The following is a 22,507-nucleotide window of genomic DNA, read 5'->3' as shown; positions in this document are numbered from 1 at the left end:
GGTTTTAAATTCTTATACTTTAGAACAATCGAGATACATACTTCATGATCTACCATGATTTACCTTAAATTTTTATGGCCCTCAATAAAGTCTGTGTGTGACTGTTAATAAATAAATTCAATATCTTTCAGAATATCAAAACCTTGAAAAAAATAAACTATTATAATATAACACAAACTAAATACATGCCAAGTCTAAACGTCAACTACATACTCTTCAAAACTATATATATAATATCATTACAACAGCCAAAGTAACAAATACTCAGACAGAATTCTGTATTGACATATTTCAATCTTTATCATGACCTACATACATACAATATCTCATATATTATATATATATATATATTCTCAAGAATATCAAACACATCTATATTATTTATAAATTCTATATACTCAAACGACACATTTCTCATTTCTTCCATATTATGCACTATTAAATTTATCTTAAGCTGATAATCTACCCTATTATTATGTATCTCATCATAATACATGATACAGTCCTATATCCATATAGACTCTGTCTTTACACAAGTTAACATGCTTAAAATTGTACACTTTATTATCAACTAAATTCTCATTATCTTATAGACAAATAACTCAAATACTTTACTAGCCTTGCATGACTTAATCTACGTAATTGACTTCATCTGAATTTTTTTTTTAGCCGCCGTCCATGGCCGAGTGGTTAAGGTTGTTACAGGAACAGATTTGAGAACGCCACTTTAATCATATAGCTTCCTACACAATAAAACTAATTTAGTCTCCATACTTGAGGTATGTATCTCTAATTATTGATGATATAAGTAAAAGAGCTTATATCAATTTGTGTGACTATCAAAGGACCTCACTGAAATAAAGCTGAAAACAATACTCACCATATTCATAACTGCCTAGTTCTTTCTCAATTACCATATTTTCAATTCCTACATGCAGTTTATTGTTACATGCATCAATAGTTAATGAGAACTGCACAGATGTTTGGATTATATCAACTTCAAGACAGCACTGGACAGATGTACATACATCTGATATGTAACAAGAAATATATTCTGGAAGTGGTGATAGGGCAATGTCAGCACTGCATTCTGAAACAAAAAGATAAAGTTCAAGAATGTGATAATTTGATGACATATGTGCATTTCCTTATTTATGTGTATACCTCTCTTATTTGCCATTAAAAAAACATAGGAAATGATAAATTCAAGACAAAGCACATTAGGTATTGTGAAAAATACATAAACAAAGAATATGTTCTAGGTATCCCAAGATGCTGTTTTTTTGGCCTTTTTTTCATTTCGAGTTATTCTAAATTATAAGAGCTTTGAAATTCATAATAAGTCAGTTGATTTTGAAACACAACGAACAATTTATTCATAAGTCAATCAATAAAAGTTTAAGCTCATAAAAATTACTGTAAATTTATTTACATACTTTTCAGATGAAAAAAAATATTTACATTGATACAAGAAAACATGTTTTTAATTTGTGTGTACAAAACAATGAACAATATTTAGAATGAAATATGGCACAGTATAACCTGAGCTCCATCCATCTACTGCAGGTGTATATGGGTAGTTGTTAACACTGCATGTTAGATCCTGTACATATGCTGCTAGACCAACAGCTTCATTCAGTTCTTTACGTCCAGTATCAGTAATTGATCCCGGAAATATGTTCCTCTCCTCCATCCATTCAGATAGTGAAAATGCTGTATGTGAAACAAAAAGTGAAAAATCAAAGAAAAATAGATGAATATTTAAAGAAATAGTTGATACGATATGTTTTTATTAATAAAAATCATTCACAAATTATACTGGTACAATGAATGTGTTTGCATTACCATTTTAAAAAGCATTTAACCCATTACTTCATATACACGCCTTTTAACGCCCCCCCCCCCCTTTTTGTTGTCTCAAATGATGAAAAAATGCCTTATTTAGGCCCCAAACACTTGTTTTTGTTTGAGAAATGTTGTTAAAAAAAGTGACCTCTTTATCGGCGCGGCCCCCCAACCAAAAGATACATCAGAGGGTTGCCAGAAGGGGGATGTGCCCCCTTCTGTTTGGGGGGTCTGAAGGGGGCGGAGTCCCCCTCATCGCCAAGAAAATTTTGGACTTGTGAGAGGCTGTAAATGACCCCAGATTGATCATAAGGTAACGTGTAACCAACGCTGAAAAGCATTTGACTCTATCTCAATCCATTGAGAAGTTGCAGCATTTTGAAATCAATTTTGATGGAAAAAATCAACACAAAATAGTGATTTTTGGCAATTTTGAGATGTCCCCTCGTTGCCATGGTAACAGAAAATTTAAGCCTGAGCATGTTGTTGCAAGGGCAATGGTCCAGTCAACATTTGTGCCAAGTTTGATTAGTGTTGAAGCAGTTTTTATAGTATAATAGCAATTTGAACTTGTAACGGGAGACTTTTCAATGAAAACAGCCATTTTACACAAAATGCTCATGAAGTAATGGGTTAATTAAAAAATGTTTATCTTTACTTGACTTGACTGGGAAACAAGTTCTCACATCTTTCATTCAGCAAAAATTTTAGTTTTCATACTAGTTTCTGAAGACATAAATTTTTAAACATTGAAAAAACATGAAACAGGAGCAATAGTAAAGTGGTTGAGGTATCAGCCCCTCAACTTGCACACTACACAAAACACAACCATGTTCTGGTCGTTTTGAACCTCTTGACTTTCATTCTTGGTTAATTAAAACAAGCTCCGCAAATGCTTTTGCTGTAGTTCAACTTGTGATGGTCACCTCAAGTGTCCCATACCATTAGTCCTGGGTGATTCTAGAAGGCAGACATTCAAGCTTCCATCATAGTCAATGTAAAATATGGTTTAAATATCAAATAAAATAGCTCATACACTCATTCCCAAAGCCTGCATCCCATTGGCACTGTAATTTTGGGAGTTCAGTATGTCTAAATATTGTGTAGATCTTCTCACAAGTCTGGTCAGTAAAGCAAACTTTCAGTTCAAGGTCAGCAACATATTTGTATTGTAATTCCCAAACTCTCAATCTAAATCAAACAATTAATATAGGTTTTCAGAACTAATAAAGCATTTTAAATACAGATTTCTAAGGAAATGCTCATTCTTCCATCAATAATAAAAACAATGGTTAAAATTACCAAATACGAAATTTTCAGTATCTATTAAAGTATAATGAACCTGAATACTTTGACTATAATGTAAACAGTTGTGTTATTTTTTTTTTTAGTAAAATACTTCTTTTATAAATCATAGTTCCAAATAATTTTTTTTTAATAAATAGCATATATACTAACAATGCATATACTTTACTTTTCCAACTGCTTTAACAAGATGAAAGCTTAAAAGCTCATTATTTAAAATCATGAACATTCCATAATTTAAAATGTTTTTTGTTTTGTTTTTTAATTAATTGTGGACCCATTTCAAAAAGTGTTACCTACCTCAACTGGAGTACATCTTTCAGTATGAACTCTTTTGTTTCTCCTTCAATAAAAAATCATAAAAAGATTTCAAAAATTTAATAATGGAATATACCAACTTCTAAAGGCAATACAAAGTGAGAATTTAATGACTACATTTTTTTTGGTAAAATTAAGATATCTAAAATAAAATGTCAAGAAAATTTCTTTTTTTGAAAAATATATAGATAATATACATACCCCATTCATAATCGAAGAATCCAACAGAGAATCTGAACTGTTCAATTCCAATGTCAATAGTGAAATTACATGTATGTAGATGCATATATGCATTAATGTATCTACCAATGAGTGGAATATACACACATAATTCCACACCTGTACATGACCCAGGAATAAAACATGACATGCCATCAGATGTACTGATGTTGTCAAATGTCAATTTACAATCTGAAAAATAATAAATACAATACACTGGTAACAAACATAACCTTCTAAAATAACCTTTTTCAGTCTAAAATTTGAAGGCATTATAATTGTTCACTTATCACAAAATGGTGGTCATACAACTTTATTAACTTAAGTTGATCTTTCTCAGTATACTTTTAAATAAATATATATGAATCAGACATATTTATTAGAAGTGTTAAGATTCTCTCACCTTAAATGGGTAAACATAAAAAATTGTAAAGAGAGTTATTACCAACCTGACAAACAGAAAGATGATTCATTGAACATTTTGTCATTTGTATCACAACTCTCAGCAGACAAATATGTTGCCAGTCCTATATCATTCATTAGTTGTGTTGCTATGTAAGATGGTAATGTTGTCATTGGTGCCATACCCCGATCATCAAACCATTTGGAAAGGGTAAAGTCTGCAAGTAAAGTTTTGTGTCATTGAAAAGATCATTTTTCATCTCCATCTTTTTAATGGACATAAAAATAAAAGTGAAAAAATGTTAATTGGTTTTTGTCCTAACTATTAAAGGGAGAGTTAGGCAAATCAATGACATGGAACATTAAAATGGTCTTATTAACATAAATCATGTCAAAAGTGAACTTTGTTTTATTTCACGGCATATTTGTATTATAAAACAATATTAAACGCGGTTTTGAACGGAAATAAATAAACGTTTGTAAAGTGAAACTAGAACGCCGACGGAATCACCGAGTTATTTTTAAACGAATCACGTGACAATAACACGCCCCGGAACTTACAACAACAAATATGGCGGATAGTGTAAGAAAATTTCCTTGATTATTTTTTATTTTGCTAGTACAAAGATAATTTGAGATGCATTCATAAGATCTTACATACTTACACACAAAGACTTTTATATGTTATACTTTTAAGGCTATTTTTACGAGAAAACATGTAAAGAAGCATCGATAAACGTATTCTTTTTCGAAAAGAGCTGCAGGGGTCGTCTCATAATTACCATTTAATTAATGCGTTAAACAGGGTTGTAAATATTATGATATAAATTGTCATGTTTGTACGTTTGAATTGTTATTAAATAAGAAAGTGTTTCTGATAATTCTCTTACAACGATTTCCTCCCTAAATCAAGCCAGAGACTTATCAATAAATGCACATATGTGATCAGACTGTTTAGTACGTTTAATGTTATGTAAAGTTCATATATATGCCAGGTTAGGCCTTAGCCAGAAAACAGGATAATGTATGGAACATCCTTAATGTTACTGGTCGGGGACCATCAACCGGACACTTTTTTAACATTTTTCCATATAGATTTCATACTTTCCAACTCAGAGACCTAAAAAATTGACACAGTACAGCTAGGTTCTTCTCCTAACTGACAAACTAGTTTGTTTATTTCTGATTGTATTACACTTATATCCGAGTCTCGTCAAGGAGGGTATCCAAATTACCTAAATTGTCTACACTACAGTACCATGTGTCCGGACAGATATGTACATGGCGTGATTTAATTCATATAAAAGCTTGGTTGTTTTAATTTTTTACTTTTAACATGATATACAATATATCAGCAACAAATGCTGAAGTTTTGGAAATTCTATTGTTTACTTTGCAAATGATTATAGCTGGTATATGAGATCAGGCATTTCTTTCTTGACGCCCCAAATTTCAACGGCAACATTCTTAAAATAGACAATAAAATATAACTACTTACGGAGGTTGAAATAAATTTATTTACTAAATTATAGAAGAAACATGCATTTATTGTTAAAACAAAAAGTGACTGACAACCACTGAACAAAGAAAATACTAAATTAAGCATTTTCGGGGCCGTCCGGGTTTGGTGGTTGTCCGGTTTTGGTGGTCCCCAACCAGTAAAGATTTTTCAATCTGTAAATTTATGAAAATGGTAGATGTTATGTTTAGATTGAAAACCGCATATGATCATATAATGCATAGATGAAGACGTATTAACTGGCTTTCAGTTTCTCATTTTACAACAATAAGTTGTCATGAAAGGATGAGACCTGTATAATTTACAGACTGTTATCATTGCATAAATATGAAGTGACATTGAACCTAAAAAAACTTTACACAAATGGCCTACAAATATAGATACATGACTGAGATACAATTCTGTGTAGTCGAAGCACTTTTAAGAGTGTTTTATTCTTTATCTGTTCAGTGATAACATTGTATGTTCGGGATAAGACCCAAACATGATAATAATATTAATTTATAATAATTAGTTAAATAATAAATAATATTGAATAATCACTATTTTCCCCCAGATCAATGTGTGTGCTAGTCTTTCTACTGTTTAGTGCATCAGTGTGAAACATCATCTTTTAATTTTGTTTTTCACAGAGTTCAGCTTCAACAAGTTCTGACACAACAATTGATTACGAGCCAGTAGTTAGTCAGAGAGGGAGGGGAAAAGGACGTGGCAGAGGGAAATCAACAAGTGCTAGAGGCAAGGGTAGTGCTCGTGGAAGGGGAGGTACAAGAGGAAAGCGAAAGCAGACAGGAACATTTCATTTAGGCAGTGACGAAGTCAGCAGGTTGAATCACCTAAAGGAAGAAAGGAAGAGGAAAGCTGATGTAAGTTGCCTTTATCACATTGATGTAGTCAAACAAAGTTTTCAATTGTAAATCTTTTAAAACCTAAGACAATATGAAGTGTAATAAGCCATATTAAGACAAAATCCATTATTATATTTCTATATATTTTAGCTCAAATATTTACCCCTATAAAATAATTTTTGAAAATGTCAAACGGCTTGTTTATATGAATTTACAAAATACTATATTGTATGTCTGTAAATTTCAAGATTTGTTATAATTCTTGTATGTCACTATGTGAAATAGAAAATAAAGATACAAATTAAAAATAACAATTATATCAACAGGACCTTGTTGACAGACTGTCAGAAGAAGGAGCAAGGAAGATTCTGAAGGCAGTGGCTGAAAAGATGCCATCTTTAGTTATTGATTTAGCAGAACAGTTACAGAGAGAAGAGGGTCCTTCTTCCCCAGGTCCAGATGAGCCAGATCAACCAAATCAGCCTCATTGGTGTATTTGTGGTAGATGTCGGGAAATGCCTACAGATTCGTCACGTGTTTGCTGTGGCATGAGACCTGAACTCTGCCATAGTATTATGCCTGTAAGTGCTTTAATTCATTTAATCTTATAACACTTATGATGCTATTATGAATTGGAGTGTAATATATCTTTTTCCTGAAAATGCTTTGTCATTTTTATTTTTAAATTGTACTTACAATAAGTGATGCCAGTTATTCTAAACCCCATTTAGAATACATTTAATGTATGTAAATATAAACAAAATTCATTGTTGATACCTTGCTTGTTATCAGTGTTTGATTCTAAATTATAGGAAATGGACTTGACTATAACCGATCCAGGTGTGCTTCAGTTGCAACAGCTGTACAGAAATGATGTCTTTGCACGCCTCGCTGTATTAGAGGAAGATGTAAATGCCAGCATGAGACATGCTGCCTATAGGCAGTATGTTCTTTTCCACCATGGAAAGTTGGGACAAGGGGAAAGAAGGCCAGTACCATCATGTGCCACATGGGTCATTAGAGACAAATACCCGGATCCAAACAATTATTACATCGAGTATGTTCCCTCATGGTAACTTCACATTTGACATAAGCTGCACACCTTAAATGGTCAAAAGTGTTCAAAAAGCAAATGTGTAAGAAAATATTAGTGTTTCACTTATTATTTGCAGAACTTTTGCTATATTTCATGAATATAGCTGGATTAGTTTGTGAATATTTCATGTAATTATGTTGATAGTGCAGATGTCTTCAAATAGTTATCTTAACAAATATAAACATTAGCCCAAGTTAAAATGTGGTGCGCTTATGCAAAAGCTGTTTTACGTGTTAATTATTTTTCATTGCACATTTTCACTTCTATTTGTTTTTTTTTAGCTCACCTGTCACAAGGTGACATGGGGAGCTTTTGTGATCACTTTTCGTGCGGCATCCTTACAAAATGTTTTTTCTCGCTGAAAACTTAAAAATTCTTCTTTTAACAACCCATAGAGCTAGAGCTTTAATATTAAGCATGAAGCATATTCTACTGAGTGTCTACCAAATTTTTTCAAATAAAATCCCCAGGGTTTAATTGGCCCTGCCCGAGGGTCTGATTTGCCTTACATGTCTATAGTAAAAACGTAAAAAAATCTTCTTAAAAAAACCCAAAGAGCAAAGGCCTAGATATTAAGCAAGCATGAAACATCATCTAGTGGATATCTACCAAGTTTGTTCAAATGAAAGCCCTAGGCCAAATCTGGCCCGTCCCCAGGGGTCATTGATTTTCCTTATATGTACTGTAAATCACAATGTTTTAATTTTCAATATTTCTTCTGGGGTGAAAGGGGCTCCACTTAAACCTTTGACCTTTTTCTGAGGTGAGCGATCAAAGGCCCTCACGGTCCTCTTGTCACGTATATTATTTATGTCTGTTCAATATGCAAATCATAGAAGAGTTATTATTGGTTTTAGTTTGCTACCTTATTTGAAGTTATTTTACATGTTTTTTTTACATTGACTATTCTAATCCAGATGCAGACTTCAGTTTTGGCATAATATAAAGTTACAAGTTTGTCATCAACCAATTAGGTCATGGTTGGTCACTATTGTAGACACATAACTCTAGCATGTATATTTTATAAATTACATAATTGTAGAAATAACAAAATTACATTTTCAAGTGTATGTGCATCAAAAATGTTCAAATGTATTGAAGGTTCTGTCTAGAAACATTATTAATGATCCTATGCAATTCCAATTGTTAGTTGTGCAAATGAAAGCCTGGTTTTATTTCCACATACACAAAATGTTTAGTATATTAAGTGAAATGAACATGCAGTCATTTTATACTTATGCATTTACTCTTTGTATATATTTTTAGTTTTTTGTTCTGTCCAACCTTTTTTTTTTGTAAAAAATAAAAGTATGAAAATGATTGTTCTTTTTGTGCTGATCTGATACATTTACTCTTTGTATATATTTTTAGTTTTTTGTTCTGTCCAACCTTTTTTTTTGTAAAAAATAAAAGTATGAAAATGATTGTTCTTTTTGTGCTGATCTGATAGATTTAATTTTCTGATCTAGTTCTCTTTTGATGTGTTTGTTCAGCATTGTAAACCTAAATCTGTGTAAGCCGACACTACATGCAAAAGGGCAAAAACTCCAAAATAAGGCAAGGCGGAGTTATGTTGTTTTTGCAATGCACTTCTATTCAATGAGATCTATCTATGCAAAAAGTTTCCTGATGATATCTCTTATTGTTTCAGAGTTATGTCCCGGGTAAAATTCAAAGTGTAAAAATGAACAAAGGGCAATAACTCTAAAATTAGAGCAGGCTTTGTTTAGGTTCTTTACGCACTGCAGTTCTATTCAATGATATCTAGCTACCTACAAAGATTCATGTTGATATCTCTAATAGTCTTAGTTTAGTCAAAATAAACAAAGGGCAATATCTTCAAAATAAGGCAAAGCAAAGTAATGATTCTTAAGCACTGCACTTCTACCCAACGAGACCAATCTATCTACAAAGTTTCATGTTGATATCTCTTACACATTTAGAGTAATGTCCCGGACAAAGTTCAAAGTGTCAAAATGAGCAAAGGGCAATAACTCCAAAAGTAGGCAAGACAGTGTAACAGTTATTGTGCACTGCAAACCTACTTAATGAGATCTTTCTACCTACAAAGTTTCATGTTGATACCGCTTATAGTTTAAGAGTTATGTCCTGGACAAAGTTCAGTATAAAAAATAAACAAAGGGGAATAATTTAAAAATAAGGCAAGGCAGAGTTACGGTTCTTGTGCACTGCACACCTAACAAATGAGATATATCTACCTACAAAGTTTCATGTTGATACCTCTTGTTGTTTCAAAGTTATGTCCCGGACAAGAACAGCGGACCGACGGACAAGGCGGCGTCTATAGTATATGCTCCCCTCAAAATTTTTCGTGGAGCATAAAAATCATTGAACCGGAAAATGCTATGAGCAAACATTAGTTTGCTCTGCAAAACTAACTTTTTCAGAAATTTACTGCGAAAAATTTTTTCATAGGAAAAAGATAAGGAGCCGTAACTTAAATATTTACAAATACATGTTCAGTGCAGTTAAGTGTCATTATGATCATTTTTTCAGTGTAAAAGTCAAGTTCAGCTAAAGGAACTTTATTTTTCCAAAGATTAGCTGAAATAACGTTGATTGACCAATATTTGATACTGGAAAATGATTAAGAAAAAATTTCTTATGTGCTTAAAACATTTTCGACTGGATCATATTAGTTATTTATCATTTATGCGCCGGATACAAGTTTTAAAATCAAAAGCAATTACAGTAAAATGTATACTTATTTTGATCACTCATTATTAAACCTTGGATAAGCATAATGCCACTTGAAGTTTTTACAATGGTCTGAACATACATTTAATTTTGACAAGCATTTTATACTAACAATAAATCCTCATTGGAGTTAATATCAGTACACAACCATGAAATTGAATGATGGACAGAAATACAATCCTATTTACCCTAACTAAATCCTTTATTTGGGCATATATCCCTCAATTCCTTCTTCCCTTTGTATTTGGACAAGTCAGTTTGATTACTCTTAGTCTAAACTGCAGACTCAAAATGAGTTTTGAAATTGAAATAACAAAAAAATGAATAGAAACAATTTCAGCATGTTCATCTTTATTTCTATGTCAACGTTTTGTGTATTTCAGTGAAATAGATAATACTTCTACATATTAATAAAAGTTTAAAAGCTATCATAAGCAAAACAGCTTAATGAGGTTTCCCCCTTTTCACCAGGATTTTGCTAATGTTAAATTTTCTGTGACCAGGTGATATACTAAAGTTCTGTCACTTCTAATCCTTTGAAAGGAAACTATGTTCTGTCACTTCTTATCCTTTGAAAGGAAACTATGCATATTTCCATCTAATCAAGAGTTTCCTTGCTGGTCCCTGCCTTCAATCTAAGTCTTGGTTCCTGTTTCTCTACAAGCTCCTTAGTTTGTGGGGGTTGTTTAGGAGCAATTGTTTGAGCTACATGTATTGGGTCAGAAGGGGCTTTCTCTACTGGATCCCTGAGTTTCTTGGAACCGGCACAATACGACACAATCACATCAAGTAATAATTCCGGTATATACGAATATTGCTTCTTCTCCTTAACTGGCTTAACAACCCACTGGTTGGTGGCTTTTGAAAATGCTCTGTTATAGCTGGAAAGAATAATATGAAATGATGAATATGACATCCTTTTTCTCAAATAATCAGTATACATGTTAGTTTATTAGAACATGTTCACTCAAGCCAGAGCTACCACATCATTTCTTTCAAATTTATCTTTTTTAATATGATTCCATGTATGAATAAATTACATATATTAAGTGTTGTTTTACCTCTGGCCTTGAGTGAAATATATTAGATTTCAATGAATATGTTAGCAACTTCTATAACAGGTTCGTAACTTCTCTTACATTGGATACACTTGTAATTCACATTATATGCAGTATTTGAGCTCTGCTTTGAAATAATTTTTCTATACAAAGTCATGCCATCTCTCAAATAATAATGTGGTTATTGTATCAATTTATTTGACATAACATTTCAATCTGACTATTTCCAGATGACTTTTCCAGCATAGGTAAGACTACAGAAACACCAGTCAGATAGGCCAGAAAAATTGTCTCAATTCAAGCTTTCATGAATGAACATTGATTAATACAATTGTATATAGAGAAAAAATATTGAAGGAACTCAACTACACACTTACTATTGTTCGCCTTTTTTGTTGGTTTTGTAAGGTCTCTCTAAATGCATCATATAATCAATAGCAGCCAACTGACATCTGGCCTTGTAAACACCATAACTGCAAATGAAGGAATGCTTATTAAGTTATATGTTCACCTTCCTTCTAAGGTTATAAGGAACTGAAATGGCATATGCAACCATGTTACTAAATAATTTATGTTAGCCTTGTGGTTATTGTAAATTAAAGAGGATATTTCTGATGACAAAAAAATGTGATCTAATATTCAAAATATAAACATCTTGTCATATTTCCATTCAATATATGAGAAGTTGTAGGCCAATAACAATATCCTTTTGGCAAATAAACTTACGTGAAGGACTGTCTTTTAGCAGCATACATCAATAAATGACTGTTGAATGACTCCAGCTCAGAAGTTGTCCTAAAATGTGAAAAATGTAGTAAAATAAAACAAAATTCCTTCAAATGTAACTAACTTTCTGAACGCTGAGGGATACATAAGAAATTGAAGTATCAAAATTGTTCTTTTTTCATGCAAGTCTTCATTACGCAATAGACAACCCAGTTGTATAAGTTTTCATTTCAATAAATACTATAATCAAATGAATTGGGAAACAAATATTTCAAAGAGTAAGTTATTTCTCAGTGAAGTAAATAAAAAATTCATAAAATAAAACCACTACATACTGGCAGGTCACATAATATCTCATTGTTGACAGGAATCTGGCATTGAACAACACCCTTTCAAGAGCCAGCAACTCTGGACCACCTGGGTTTAACCATTCTTTATTCCTACTTGCTTCATCAAGTTCTCCATGATCACACTGGCCAAGCATCCATTTGTGTTTATCTGCACAGTGATTCAATATTTGTGCTAGTTTAATCTACAATATTAAATATGATAAGTATGAAAACTAGAGCTTGTCACAAGTGCCAAATATCCCAGACACATGCTTGTCAGAAAGTAACAAAAGGAGAGTGTGCATATGTTTAAATAGTGTGCACTACAATAATATGATAGTTTTAATCTGTGAAGTTATAAGTCAGTAGCTTGAATAGTAATTGTGCTATAAAGAGGAAAAAAGGATAAAAAAATAACAAAAGTCAATGATTGCAGAACAATGAATTGGAAAATCATGGTTCTTGTACATTGCACTCTACCACAATGAGATCTATCAACTTGTGAAGTTTCAAATCAACGTCTGTAATAGTATTCTAAAATAATAATAAACTTTTGCCCATTCAGATATATGTACCTACAAAATATGAATTTGTTATCTCTTGTACATTCCCAGTTATGTCCCAGACAAAAAATGTGCAACAGACCAACCAACCACCAACTGACTCCAGTACACCCCCTTATACCTTTTGTGTGTGTGTGTGTTGGGTCGGGGGGGGGGGGTAATAATCAGGGAATTTATTTATAACTAATTCTTCAATAAAAGTCGAGGAATATATCATGTAAGAATTCTGCTTCCTATCCAGAAAAAATACTTGTTCCATATTACTTATTACACAGAAAAAATGTTTGGCTTCGTTATTTTAGTTTAACATGTATAAAAAAAGTCATGGATCATTATATATGTTTACATTTACATGTAGCTTACATAGTGTTTATATATTAAAAACAAACCTTCAGTCTCATTTCACTTGATTCACAATTTTCTGCAGCATAGTAGAAGTGATTAGTCACTGATGATATCCATGGCTTTAGTGCAGCATTTCCCTTCTCCTGTGAAACCTGTAAGACATATATAGTATAATGCATCAAAATTTCAGAAGAGGATAAAGTCAGCAATGATAACAGAAAAACTAATAATTATTAAAATATATTCTTGGCCTAATCTCTATGATCCTTGTGGCTAAAAATTACATGAAAAACAGGTTTCTGATACCAATATCTATGATGTCTGTCAATAGGTTATAATTCCAAGATCTGTCTTCAGTGATTATTTTCAACACAGTTAATTAAATAGGGTAAATGAAATGTGCATATATAAAATCTTACATGATGTAATCCTTGTAAAACATACTTCATGATGGATTAGAAAGAAAACAAATTTTAGATTTACATGTAGTCAAAATTAACTTACAGCACATAATTTTTTACCAAGATTTTTCGCACCATGCCACATATCCCAACTGTGCCTGATATGTTGAAATTTCTTTCCTGTAACACAAGATCAACTTTGTAAATACCTTCCTATCAAAGATTTTTTGTACTTCAGTCTACTTACATTTTTTGGGGCTTTAAGTACATAACAAATTATTTATCTTGTACAAGGTGAATCATTTCACAGAATTGATAAGTAGCAATGTCGTTTTTGGCTTTAATTAGGTTTTAAAGAAACTTAAAAATCTATTAAGACTTAGTGAAAGATGTTTGAGGGAATAAAATGTTGCACTGAAATGATTAAATTATGATTCAACAATCATTATTTCTGGACCAGCTTTGCCTTTCCTTTTTTGCCTCTCAAAACACTGCTACCAGTCTTACTTTAACTTCTTGCAAAAAAATACAATGTGTATAACATTAAACAATAAGCCATTTTATTTACATACAAGACTTTGAGTATATCACTGTAAAATCTTACTCATGATAGCTGCAATTTGTGGGTGTGCATCTGTAACAAATTCTGAAACATGTAAACCAGCATTCTGAATGTCTGCCAGTACTCTTTCAAAAGCTGCTGCTTCCATTCTTCCAGAATGAAGCTCACATTCCCTTTTGTCTACTATTTCCATCGCAATGATCTTTTTACTGGCTTGGTCCATGACAGTGTAGGTACAATATTTTGCACAATGGCCAGGACTGTCCATACGTCCATCACCTGTAACATAATCAACAAGCCATTCTTTTTTATTCTTTTCAAAAAATTAAAATGTATAAAAGATAATATATCATATATTATAATATCTTAGAATATTTAATAAAACTTCTAATATAACTGTTTATTTGCTCCAACCTTGTTGCCATGGAAAACCACTTAAAGCATCCCCTCCTCCGGATAAATGCTTATTTTCATGAAAATTTTGAAAATGTACTTGTATAGTAACCAAACTGAAGCAAATTTCACGTTATCAAAGGCACTTGCACAAAAATGTTTCAAAATATGCAAAAAAAACCTCACTGCAATAGTAATACATAATGAAACATTAACCATTAATCAGTCATAACGTGTAAATTATTACTTGAATTTCTAAAATTTCTAGGTACAGTTTCAATTTATTGAGATATTTGTGCTCATCTTGAGGCATGCTGCTTTAGCAGATCATCTAAAATCTACAAGCAAATTTCAGAAAGAAACAAGTAGTAGCACAATCAAAGTTACTCAGTGCTTGATAGTTATAACCACTTAATTAACACTATTGATCTTTACCTTTTTACCTGAAAATATTTTCGGGTGTTGGAGGTAGAACTTATCAAAATGCATCAAAACGGCACATACAATTATTGAAGTCATTAGATAAATAATGCACATTCATTTTATAGCCCATTTAACTTTTAATATATCACGTCCCAGTGACCTTGACATTTGACCCTGAAAATGAGTGTGGTAGGTGGAACAAATCAAGGTATATCTACACACAAAGGTATTGAAATACATGTATGTGACAATAAAAAATAAACTTAAAGGCAATATATTCCTCAAATAATAAAAATATTTTTTTCTCTAAAAAGGGTGAAATTTGTTCTGTAGTGTTGTAAGAATTGATTCAAAGCATGTAAACAACTTATAACTGGAAAGGAGAAGTGCTGGAAGTGACACAATATGCTTAAATTTGACAAAGTGTAAACAGAGTGCTTTTTTGACATCCACTTAAATACTAATCCACTGTAACTACAGTTACAGTTTGCTTGTGTTAAACAAGCAAAGTAAGCAAAAGATAACATATTTAGACACTGACATCTGTTATGGAAACTATAACAGGGCAACAAAATTAAGATTTTTCAGAGGTTTTTAGGACTTTATGTGCATTAAACCAAAAAAAGATTAACCAGCACCAATGCCAACACCATCTCAGCCGAGAGGGTCATGAGAATACTTTTTTCCTTTGAAAAATGGAGCTAATTAACATTAAACAGGATTATGACATTTACATTTTTTGTAAAACTGACATTATCTTTTGTTTGTTTTTCATCAGTAACTGTTTCACTAGCCAACACAAATTAAATTACATGTTTGACAACTAACCTGCAACTACAACATTATTTGCACGAAGCTCCTCTTGTGCAGTTCCTTTCACCTTCTCCCACAACTTCTCTACAGAAGGTACAACATAATGTGATTGAATCTGGTGAAAACTGTATGAAGAAACAAGTCCTAGATTCAAGAACTTGCAAAGAAGAGCTACCTTCTGGTAATTGTTGCCAGACAGCAAAATAGCCCCAGCCATTTTTATGTTCCCTAACAAAGCCCCACCTCTGATCACTGGTTGGCTTCTCCAGCTGTGACTTACATGCTTTCTGTCACACTCCTGAAAGATAATGTATTTAAATAAATGTTGGTGATTTCCTTGAATTGGGTAATGGGAACATCCAAGGTGTTATGTTTATAACAGTTGGATGTCTATATTCAGAAACTAATGGAGTTAATGGTATGTTTCTGTTATCATCACAAAAGTATTGCCACAAATTAAACTACCCATAGATGTAGTCATATTCCTGTTTTATTTCTTACATTGGTTTATTTTTATGCTGCACACACACTGTAAAAACTATTGAAAGTACTTTAAATGAATACAGTAATTTCAGATTATTGATGTACTAAATGAATGCATACAGCAATGTAATACTTACCCAGTTTAGAATAATGCCAGTTCCATTGCGTTTCGTTTTTATTGACACCATACTGCTGCATTTATTGCAGCTTTTCATTTGAAAGGAGGACGCTAACTGAAGTAGACAGGACTGTGAAACTAGAATGAAAGGGTCCTGCATGTCTTCCATCTTCACTTCACTGAGTTTTTTTACTTCTGGCCTTGAACTGTCTTCCTCTTCAACAGTCAAAATTTCCTCCTCAATGTCATGCACAGCAACAGTTATGTCCCCTTCATCTTCTATCATCTGATCAGGAGGGATATTTGCAGTGTCACTAACAACATAAAATTTCAAGGATAAGCATTATAAGAAAACATTACTTTACAAAAATAAAATACAATCTTGTATGAAATTGCATTTTCATACCTAATAAAACATTTACTATATTGTTGGTTATACATGTACATCAAAGCTATATTCAAAAATATATTTGGAATAATAAAAATATTCAAATAATTTGTTTTCTTTCTCCATTCAGTTAAAAGGCAAATTGGCTCCTAAAGTATTGTAGGAGAGATATTCTTCATTACTGAATAATTTAATAACTGAATAATTCAGAGTAGATATATACAATCTATATATTAACATTTGTAAATAAAAATAGAAAATAGCATTCAATTATCATTATTAGAATGTTTTATATCTGTTGTCATAAACAGTGATTAATTTAGAATTTTTTTATATTTGATCCTATGAATCTTCAGCATAATTAATGAATGACAGGATTAGAAAAAGAAGAAAGAAATCCATTTTGGGAACAGCCAATTCTTGACTGGCTTGCTTTTTAAAACAATGCCTCATGTTTGTAAATAAAATATTCAGCAAGTTAATCATATGAAAACGCCTCAAGCTGTGAATGATAACAAAATGCAATCACTGATTATATAATTCAATCCAGACTCATCACACTGACTTACCTCTGCCAAAGATAGAAATTAAGCAGAGCATTTTGCATTTCATTTTGTCAATTAAGACACTGGGACTACATGAAGGCAGACAGTTTCAATGATTCTCATCCTTGCCATACTACAAAAGCAATTATCTTACAGCAATGCTCATTGGCCGAGGGCACTTGACTTGATTAATTCGCCAATCAAATTAACTGTTACAAAATTAAACTAATAACACTTAAACACGGTGCATACATATCATTAATTGTGAAATTTTTGTAAAGTTTCAGACTACCAATTCTGTATAAGTCTAATTAGATGCACCTATTTTTCCACCATAAGTCTTTGTTTTATGGGTCTCATTAATACTGAGTGACTTAAGGCCCGAAAAAATATTATTATCATAATACAAATATCTTTTAATAGTAATAGTGTTTCAGTAGAAAATAATGTGTCAGCAAATAAATGCTATTAACAAACTGTGAAAGAGAACTTTTTTAAATAAATATACAAACTTACATGTTCATAGACATATCCCAAAAACTTGGCACATACGTTTGATCATCCTCGTTGTATAAAGCTCCATCATCTACATAGCTGACTTCTTCAATACTATAGAAATTATAAAGAATATAAAGTGTAACTACATGTATTTTGCAAGTTGTATGTAAAACCTACTAGTCAACATTCTGACAGTGATTGGTTTTTCAAAAAAATCTGAGTCTGGATAGGAATGTAACAATTTAAAATGAGGAAGACTCTGTGAATGCCCCCCCCCCCACACACACACCAAAAAAAAACAACAACAAAAACATGAGAAACACATTTATAAAGTGCCCCAGTAAAGAAAGGGTCATGAATCAGTCAAAGTATATTTCAAGTTAAAGGTTTTTAATAATTACTTCTCGTATGATGTCAATGAAACCATAAAGGTAAAAAAGTGATGTGAAATGTGTCATTTTACTGTAAGATTAGTTCAGAGCATTAAAATCATTGTTTTAGATTAAGCACAGTTGTTCCTAGCTCCATGGATAGTCCACCTAACTTACCGTAAAATTCCTAATATATAGCCCCTGGGGGCATTTAATAGGAATTTTAGGGTAGCTTTTGTTGATAACATAGCATTAATCACCCAACTTTTCCCTGTGACAAACTACGACATATTGAATGCAAGTAAATATTTTCATAATCTTGTCATATTTCTCAAATGATAATACTGTTACAGTCACAGGGACTGGGAGCCGAGGGAAAAAATGCAAATATTTTGTGATAATTGTACATTAGTTTAATAAAGGCAACAATGAAATTTTCATAGATCTTGATTACATGAATGCCATCAAATTATAATCTCTACAAAGGACCAAAAAAGATACAGATTTTAGATTTATATCAAGAGAAAACAATTTAAGTTCGAACAATAAGAAAGAATAAAGTAAATCATACCTTATGGTAGCACTTTTTGGTTTAGACACTAAAGCAGGTTGAACAAATGTAGATGTGGCTGTAGGTGGTTTAAATCCAGCTACAGGATGCCTGAAAAATGTTAATATGAACAAATAAATTTAGTATTTAAATTTGAAATACAATTTCAAATACTGGATTATAAATGTATCTAATGGAGAAAATTTGCATAATATTATGTATCCAAAGGAAGAAAACATATATGAGCCGTGTCATGACAAAACCAACATAATGGGTTTGCGACCAACATGGATCAAGACTAGCCTGCGCATCCGAGCAGTCTGATCAGGATCCATGCTGTTTGCTTTCAGTTTCTCTACTTGTAATAGGGTTTGTAAGCGAACAGCATGGATCCTGATCAGACCGCGCGGATGCCCAGGCTGGTCTGGATCCATGCTGGTCGCAAACCCATTATGTTGGTTTTGTCATGACGTGGCTCAATTATCTATGTTAAATAGGATGGACAGTCAGTATACAAGAAACATGATTTGATGCAATGAGCCATTTTGTTTGGGAATTGCTCAACTTCTTTTTATGTGTTTTCAAAGAGGAAACAAATAAGGGTTTAAACAAATCTTTAAAATGTAATTGAAATAAAGTTTCACTCTTATTCTTTAGGAATTAAAGATTGGTATAGTAACAGGTGTTGTTTTGTGAGAAATGAATGTCTTAACTCTTATGATAAATAAATGACAAAATATAAAGAAATAAATAAAATTCACAATCGCAACTTTTCAGCCCCTTCAGTCAGTCTTCGACACAATAGTATGGATAAACAGAACGGATATTGTATTAGAGTCTAACCAAAGATACTTAACATGTAAACAAATTGTAATTTAAGCTGGAAGTTGTTAACAAAGTTTTTTTCACAATATTTCCAATAAAAGTCTTACTAAAGTAAGTAAATTCATAAATCTATATAAAGTAAACAACACATTATTAATAATTCATATGGTATTTATGTAAAAAATAGTTGCGATTGGGATTTTTTATGCCAACCTATGGACATTTACTCAGATTTGCTTATAAGGTCACATCAGTGGACAAATGGTTGTCAGACATTTTTAATACATAATATTTTCATTTAGATATCAAATATATACATTTGTTTTGATTACACTCTGTCTCTGTTCACATCTGAAACCATGTGGTAGAACTACTTTCAATCTGTATTAACTCTGAGGTTATTATTGATAATAGCCAAGGATGTTCTGATTGTAAAAATCAATCATATCAACTTTGATCTTGACGGTCACGGTCATAACTAAACTATCAACATCCAGTTTGATCATAAGTGGTGTTTTCTGTAAGTATGAAGTATGAAGGTGATTTTCTATGGCCAATTTGGGCCGACATTGGTCTACATTACTCACCGTTTTCCTGAACAATTCTACCTTCAAAATTTAAGGAAAAAAATAGCCACTATTCCCTATGTGATGGACCCGGTAACATTTTTTCCAAATTTGAGTTAAATTAATGTATAAATCAAATTGGAAATAGGCATAATTTTAAAGTGCATGCCTGATAAATTTAGCTTTGTCAGTCAAAATTAAAATTAATTACCTTTTTGTTCGACGGGATGGTGATGATTCAGAGGTGTCTGTCATTGGTTCAACACCAGACATCATGCCAGAACTGTATTGATAAACATGCATAAATACTCATAAAAAATTATACTTGTAAGTATAAAAAGGAAAATGTAAAGAAATCAGTTTGATTATTCACAGTTGAAATATTCTGAATAATTCAATCGTTACAACAGTAGATCAGTAGTTCAAGGGTCTATGGTTCAAGTTCCATGCAGGCTGCACATTTTTCTAACACAGACTAAGCCATTTGGCACCGAATAAGGACCCCGACTGAACATTGTAGATTTTACAGTACAAAGTAAATTATAATAATTTCATTTGTAGCTTTGAAAATTCAAGAATTAATTAAATTTCCAATATAGCAGGGTATTTGTCAGGGTTTTAAATGTGTTAGCGGCTAAATAGCTCAGTTGCTATTAAGGCTGCTGAATGGCAGTCAAAGAAACTTGGGTTCAAGTACTGATTAGTCTGCTCTTTTTTCCTCACCTTGTTACAATTTTATCCTAAACATAAACATCTAAAGTATAATAACAGTGGCTTACACATACTATACCAAGAGCTCCCTAAAAATAGAATTGTACACTCACTGATGACATGCAGTGGATATTTGCAAATTATTTAAATGCTTTATATGTTAAATAATATTACCCGAACGACTTCACAGATGACAAGCCAGCACTTGACCACCCAGATCCCTCACTGCCATGAGCTGGTGCTGGGGTTGAGGTGACCTTTCTTCTTTTTCTTTTCACTACCTGTTGATCTTTATAACTAAAAAAAAACAATTTAAAGAGCAATATTACTGACAAGAAATTTCTAATGAACAAATAAAAAATTGTAATTAAATTAAACTGAATGAAATTGTGCAGTGATTAAATGAATGTAAATGATCACTGTATATGATGGCATGATATTCAAACATTAAACATGGGCACCATAACAGTGAAGAAGATTTTTAGAAATAGAAGTTGATACGGTCAGACAGTGACGGGTAGCTCGTAAAAAATTCCGTCCGTGGAGCTAGATATATCTATTGTTTATATATCTGTGGTATACAAAAAACACAAAACATGAAGGACGTGTGTTTGTATTATGCTATGTAAATTGAAAAAAATAAAATGATAATGATGTAATATAATTGATTAAACGATAACGCAAAATATTTGTATAGCAAATGGCTTTCTTGAGAAAACCCCTGCGATCTAAACATACCATTCTAGAAGTTTTTTTGCCAACTCCTCGTCACTTTTGACGTTTAACTCTTCTTTAGTATTTTTCCAGACATCTATCTGGTTTCCTATGTTCACTTGTCGCTCCCTTCGCCTTTTTCCTTGAGCAGCTTTTTGTCTTTTTTTAGCCGACTCGGTTGTTGATCTTGGTGGTCCGGGCATCTTTATTTTGAAACGAGGCTAAAACGGTCACGTGGCGGCTACGTCAACGGTCCCATGATACACAGCGATTTTGAGCGCGAAATCTAAATTTTCTAACCCGACCCGCGTGGGTCAGGTTAGGAAACCACCCGGTTTATTTCTTACAAGAAGAAAATCTGTGTGTTTGAGACTGTTTAGTGTATTCATTTCGAGATATATAAATATGATATTGGTTAAATATTAAGAAAGAAGAACGTAAAAATTTGCCTAAATCTTCCTTTAATGTAAGTATGAAGCTTTTTGTACAGATCAATCCTGTAAAGTTTCACTGAAATTGCATTAGTGGTATTAGAGAAGTAGTCCGGACAAACTTTAAAAATAAAAATTATTAAAGGGCCATAACTCTGACAAAAATCATTGAACCAGAAAATGCTGACAATATGCACAACTAGACTTGGTACTGATCATTCCTGTAAAGTTTGGATGAAATTGCACCAGTAGTTTATGAGGAGTAGTCCGGACAAGTTTTGTGACGGACAGACGGACAGACAGACGACGGAGAAGTGATCCCTATATGTCGCCACTACTCCGTAGAGGCGACACAAAAAGTAGCATTATTGAATACTAATATATATTAATATGGATATAATCAGGAAATATTAATCATGAAATA

General features: G+C 32.3%; 3 protein-coding genes across 3 annotated transcripts in view; 1 reads left to right on the top strand and 2 right to left on the bottom strand.

Annotated features, from left to right (window-relative positions):
• Positions 1–291: 291 nt before the first annotated feature.
• Positions 292–22,507, bottom strand: part of LOC132726631 (uncharacterized) — a 134,826-nt gene continuing 112,610 nt past the window's right edge. The window contains exons 116-122 of the mRNA XM_060711976.1: positions 4,137–4,307; positions 3,670–3,879; positions 3,451–3,493; positions 2,882–3,036; positions 1,543–1,713; positions 881–1,090; positions 292–308 (exon numbers count right to left, since the gene is read on the bottom strand). Of these exons, the coding sequence (XP_060567959.1) occupies positions 292–308; positions 881–1,090; positions 1,543–1,713; positions 2,882–3,036; positions 3,451–3,493; positions 3,670–3,879; positions 4,137–4,307 (977 nt within the window). The remainder of the gene's footprint in view (positions 309–880; positions 1,091–1,542; positions 1,714–2,881; positions 3,037–3,450; positions 3,494–3,669; positions 3,880–4,136; positions 4,308–22,507) is intronic.
• LOC132726626 (P2X purinoceptor 7-like) lies at positions 4,420–8,873 on the top strand. Its single transcript, XM_060711972.1, has 4 exons — positions 4,420–4,672; positions 6,241–6,474; positions 6,783–7,037; positions 7,269–8,873. Exons 1-4 carry the CDS (start codon positions 4,661–4,663, stop codon positions 7,530–7,532), a joined length of 765 nt encoding a protein of 254 aa, XP_060567955.1. The 5' UTR covers positions 4,420–4,660; the 3' UTR covers positions 7,533–8,873.
• LOC132726625 (uncharacterized) lies at positions 10,605–22,113 on the bottom strand. Its single transcript, XM_060711971.1, has 14 exons — positions 21,677–22,113; positions 21,113–21,235; positions 20,439–20,510; positions 18,858–18,947; positions 17,934–18,026; positions 16,504–16,798; positions 15,899–16,181; positions 14,297–14,533; positions 13,796–13,872; positions 13,336–13,443; positions 12,390–12,586; positions 12,055–12,123; positions 11,706–11,801; positions 10,605–11,151 (listed from the first exon to the last, which is right to left on the bottom strand). Exons 1-14 carry the CDS (start codon positions 21,853–21,855, stop codon positions 10,869–10,871), a joined length of 2,202 nt encoding a protein of 733 aa, XP_060567954.1. The 5' UTR covers positions 21,856–22,113; the 3' UTR covers positions 10,605–10,868.

Source organism: Ruditapes philippinarum, unplaced genomic scaffold (assembly GCF_026571515.1).
Source record: "Ruditapes philippinarum isolate M1 unplaced genomic scaffold, ASM2657151v2 ctg1393_1_1_1_1, whole genome shotgun sequence".
Taxonomy (NCBI): Eukaryota; Metazoa; Mollusca; class Bivalvia; order Venerida; family Veneridae; genus Ruditapes; species Ruditapes philippinarum.
The sequence above is the reverse complement of the archived record's forward strand: the minus strand, read 5'-3'. Positions and strand labels throughout refer to the sequence as shown.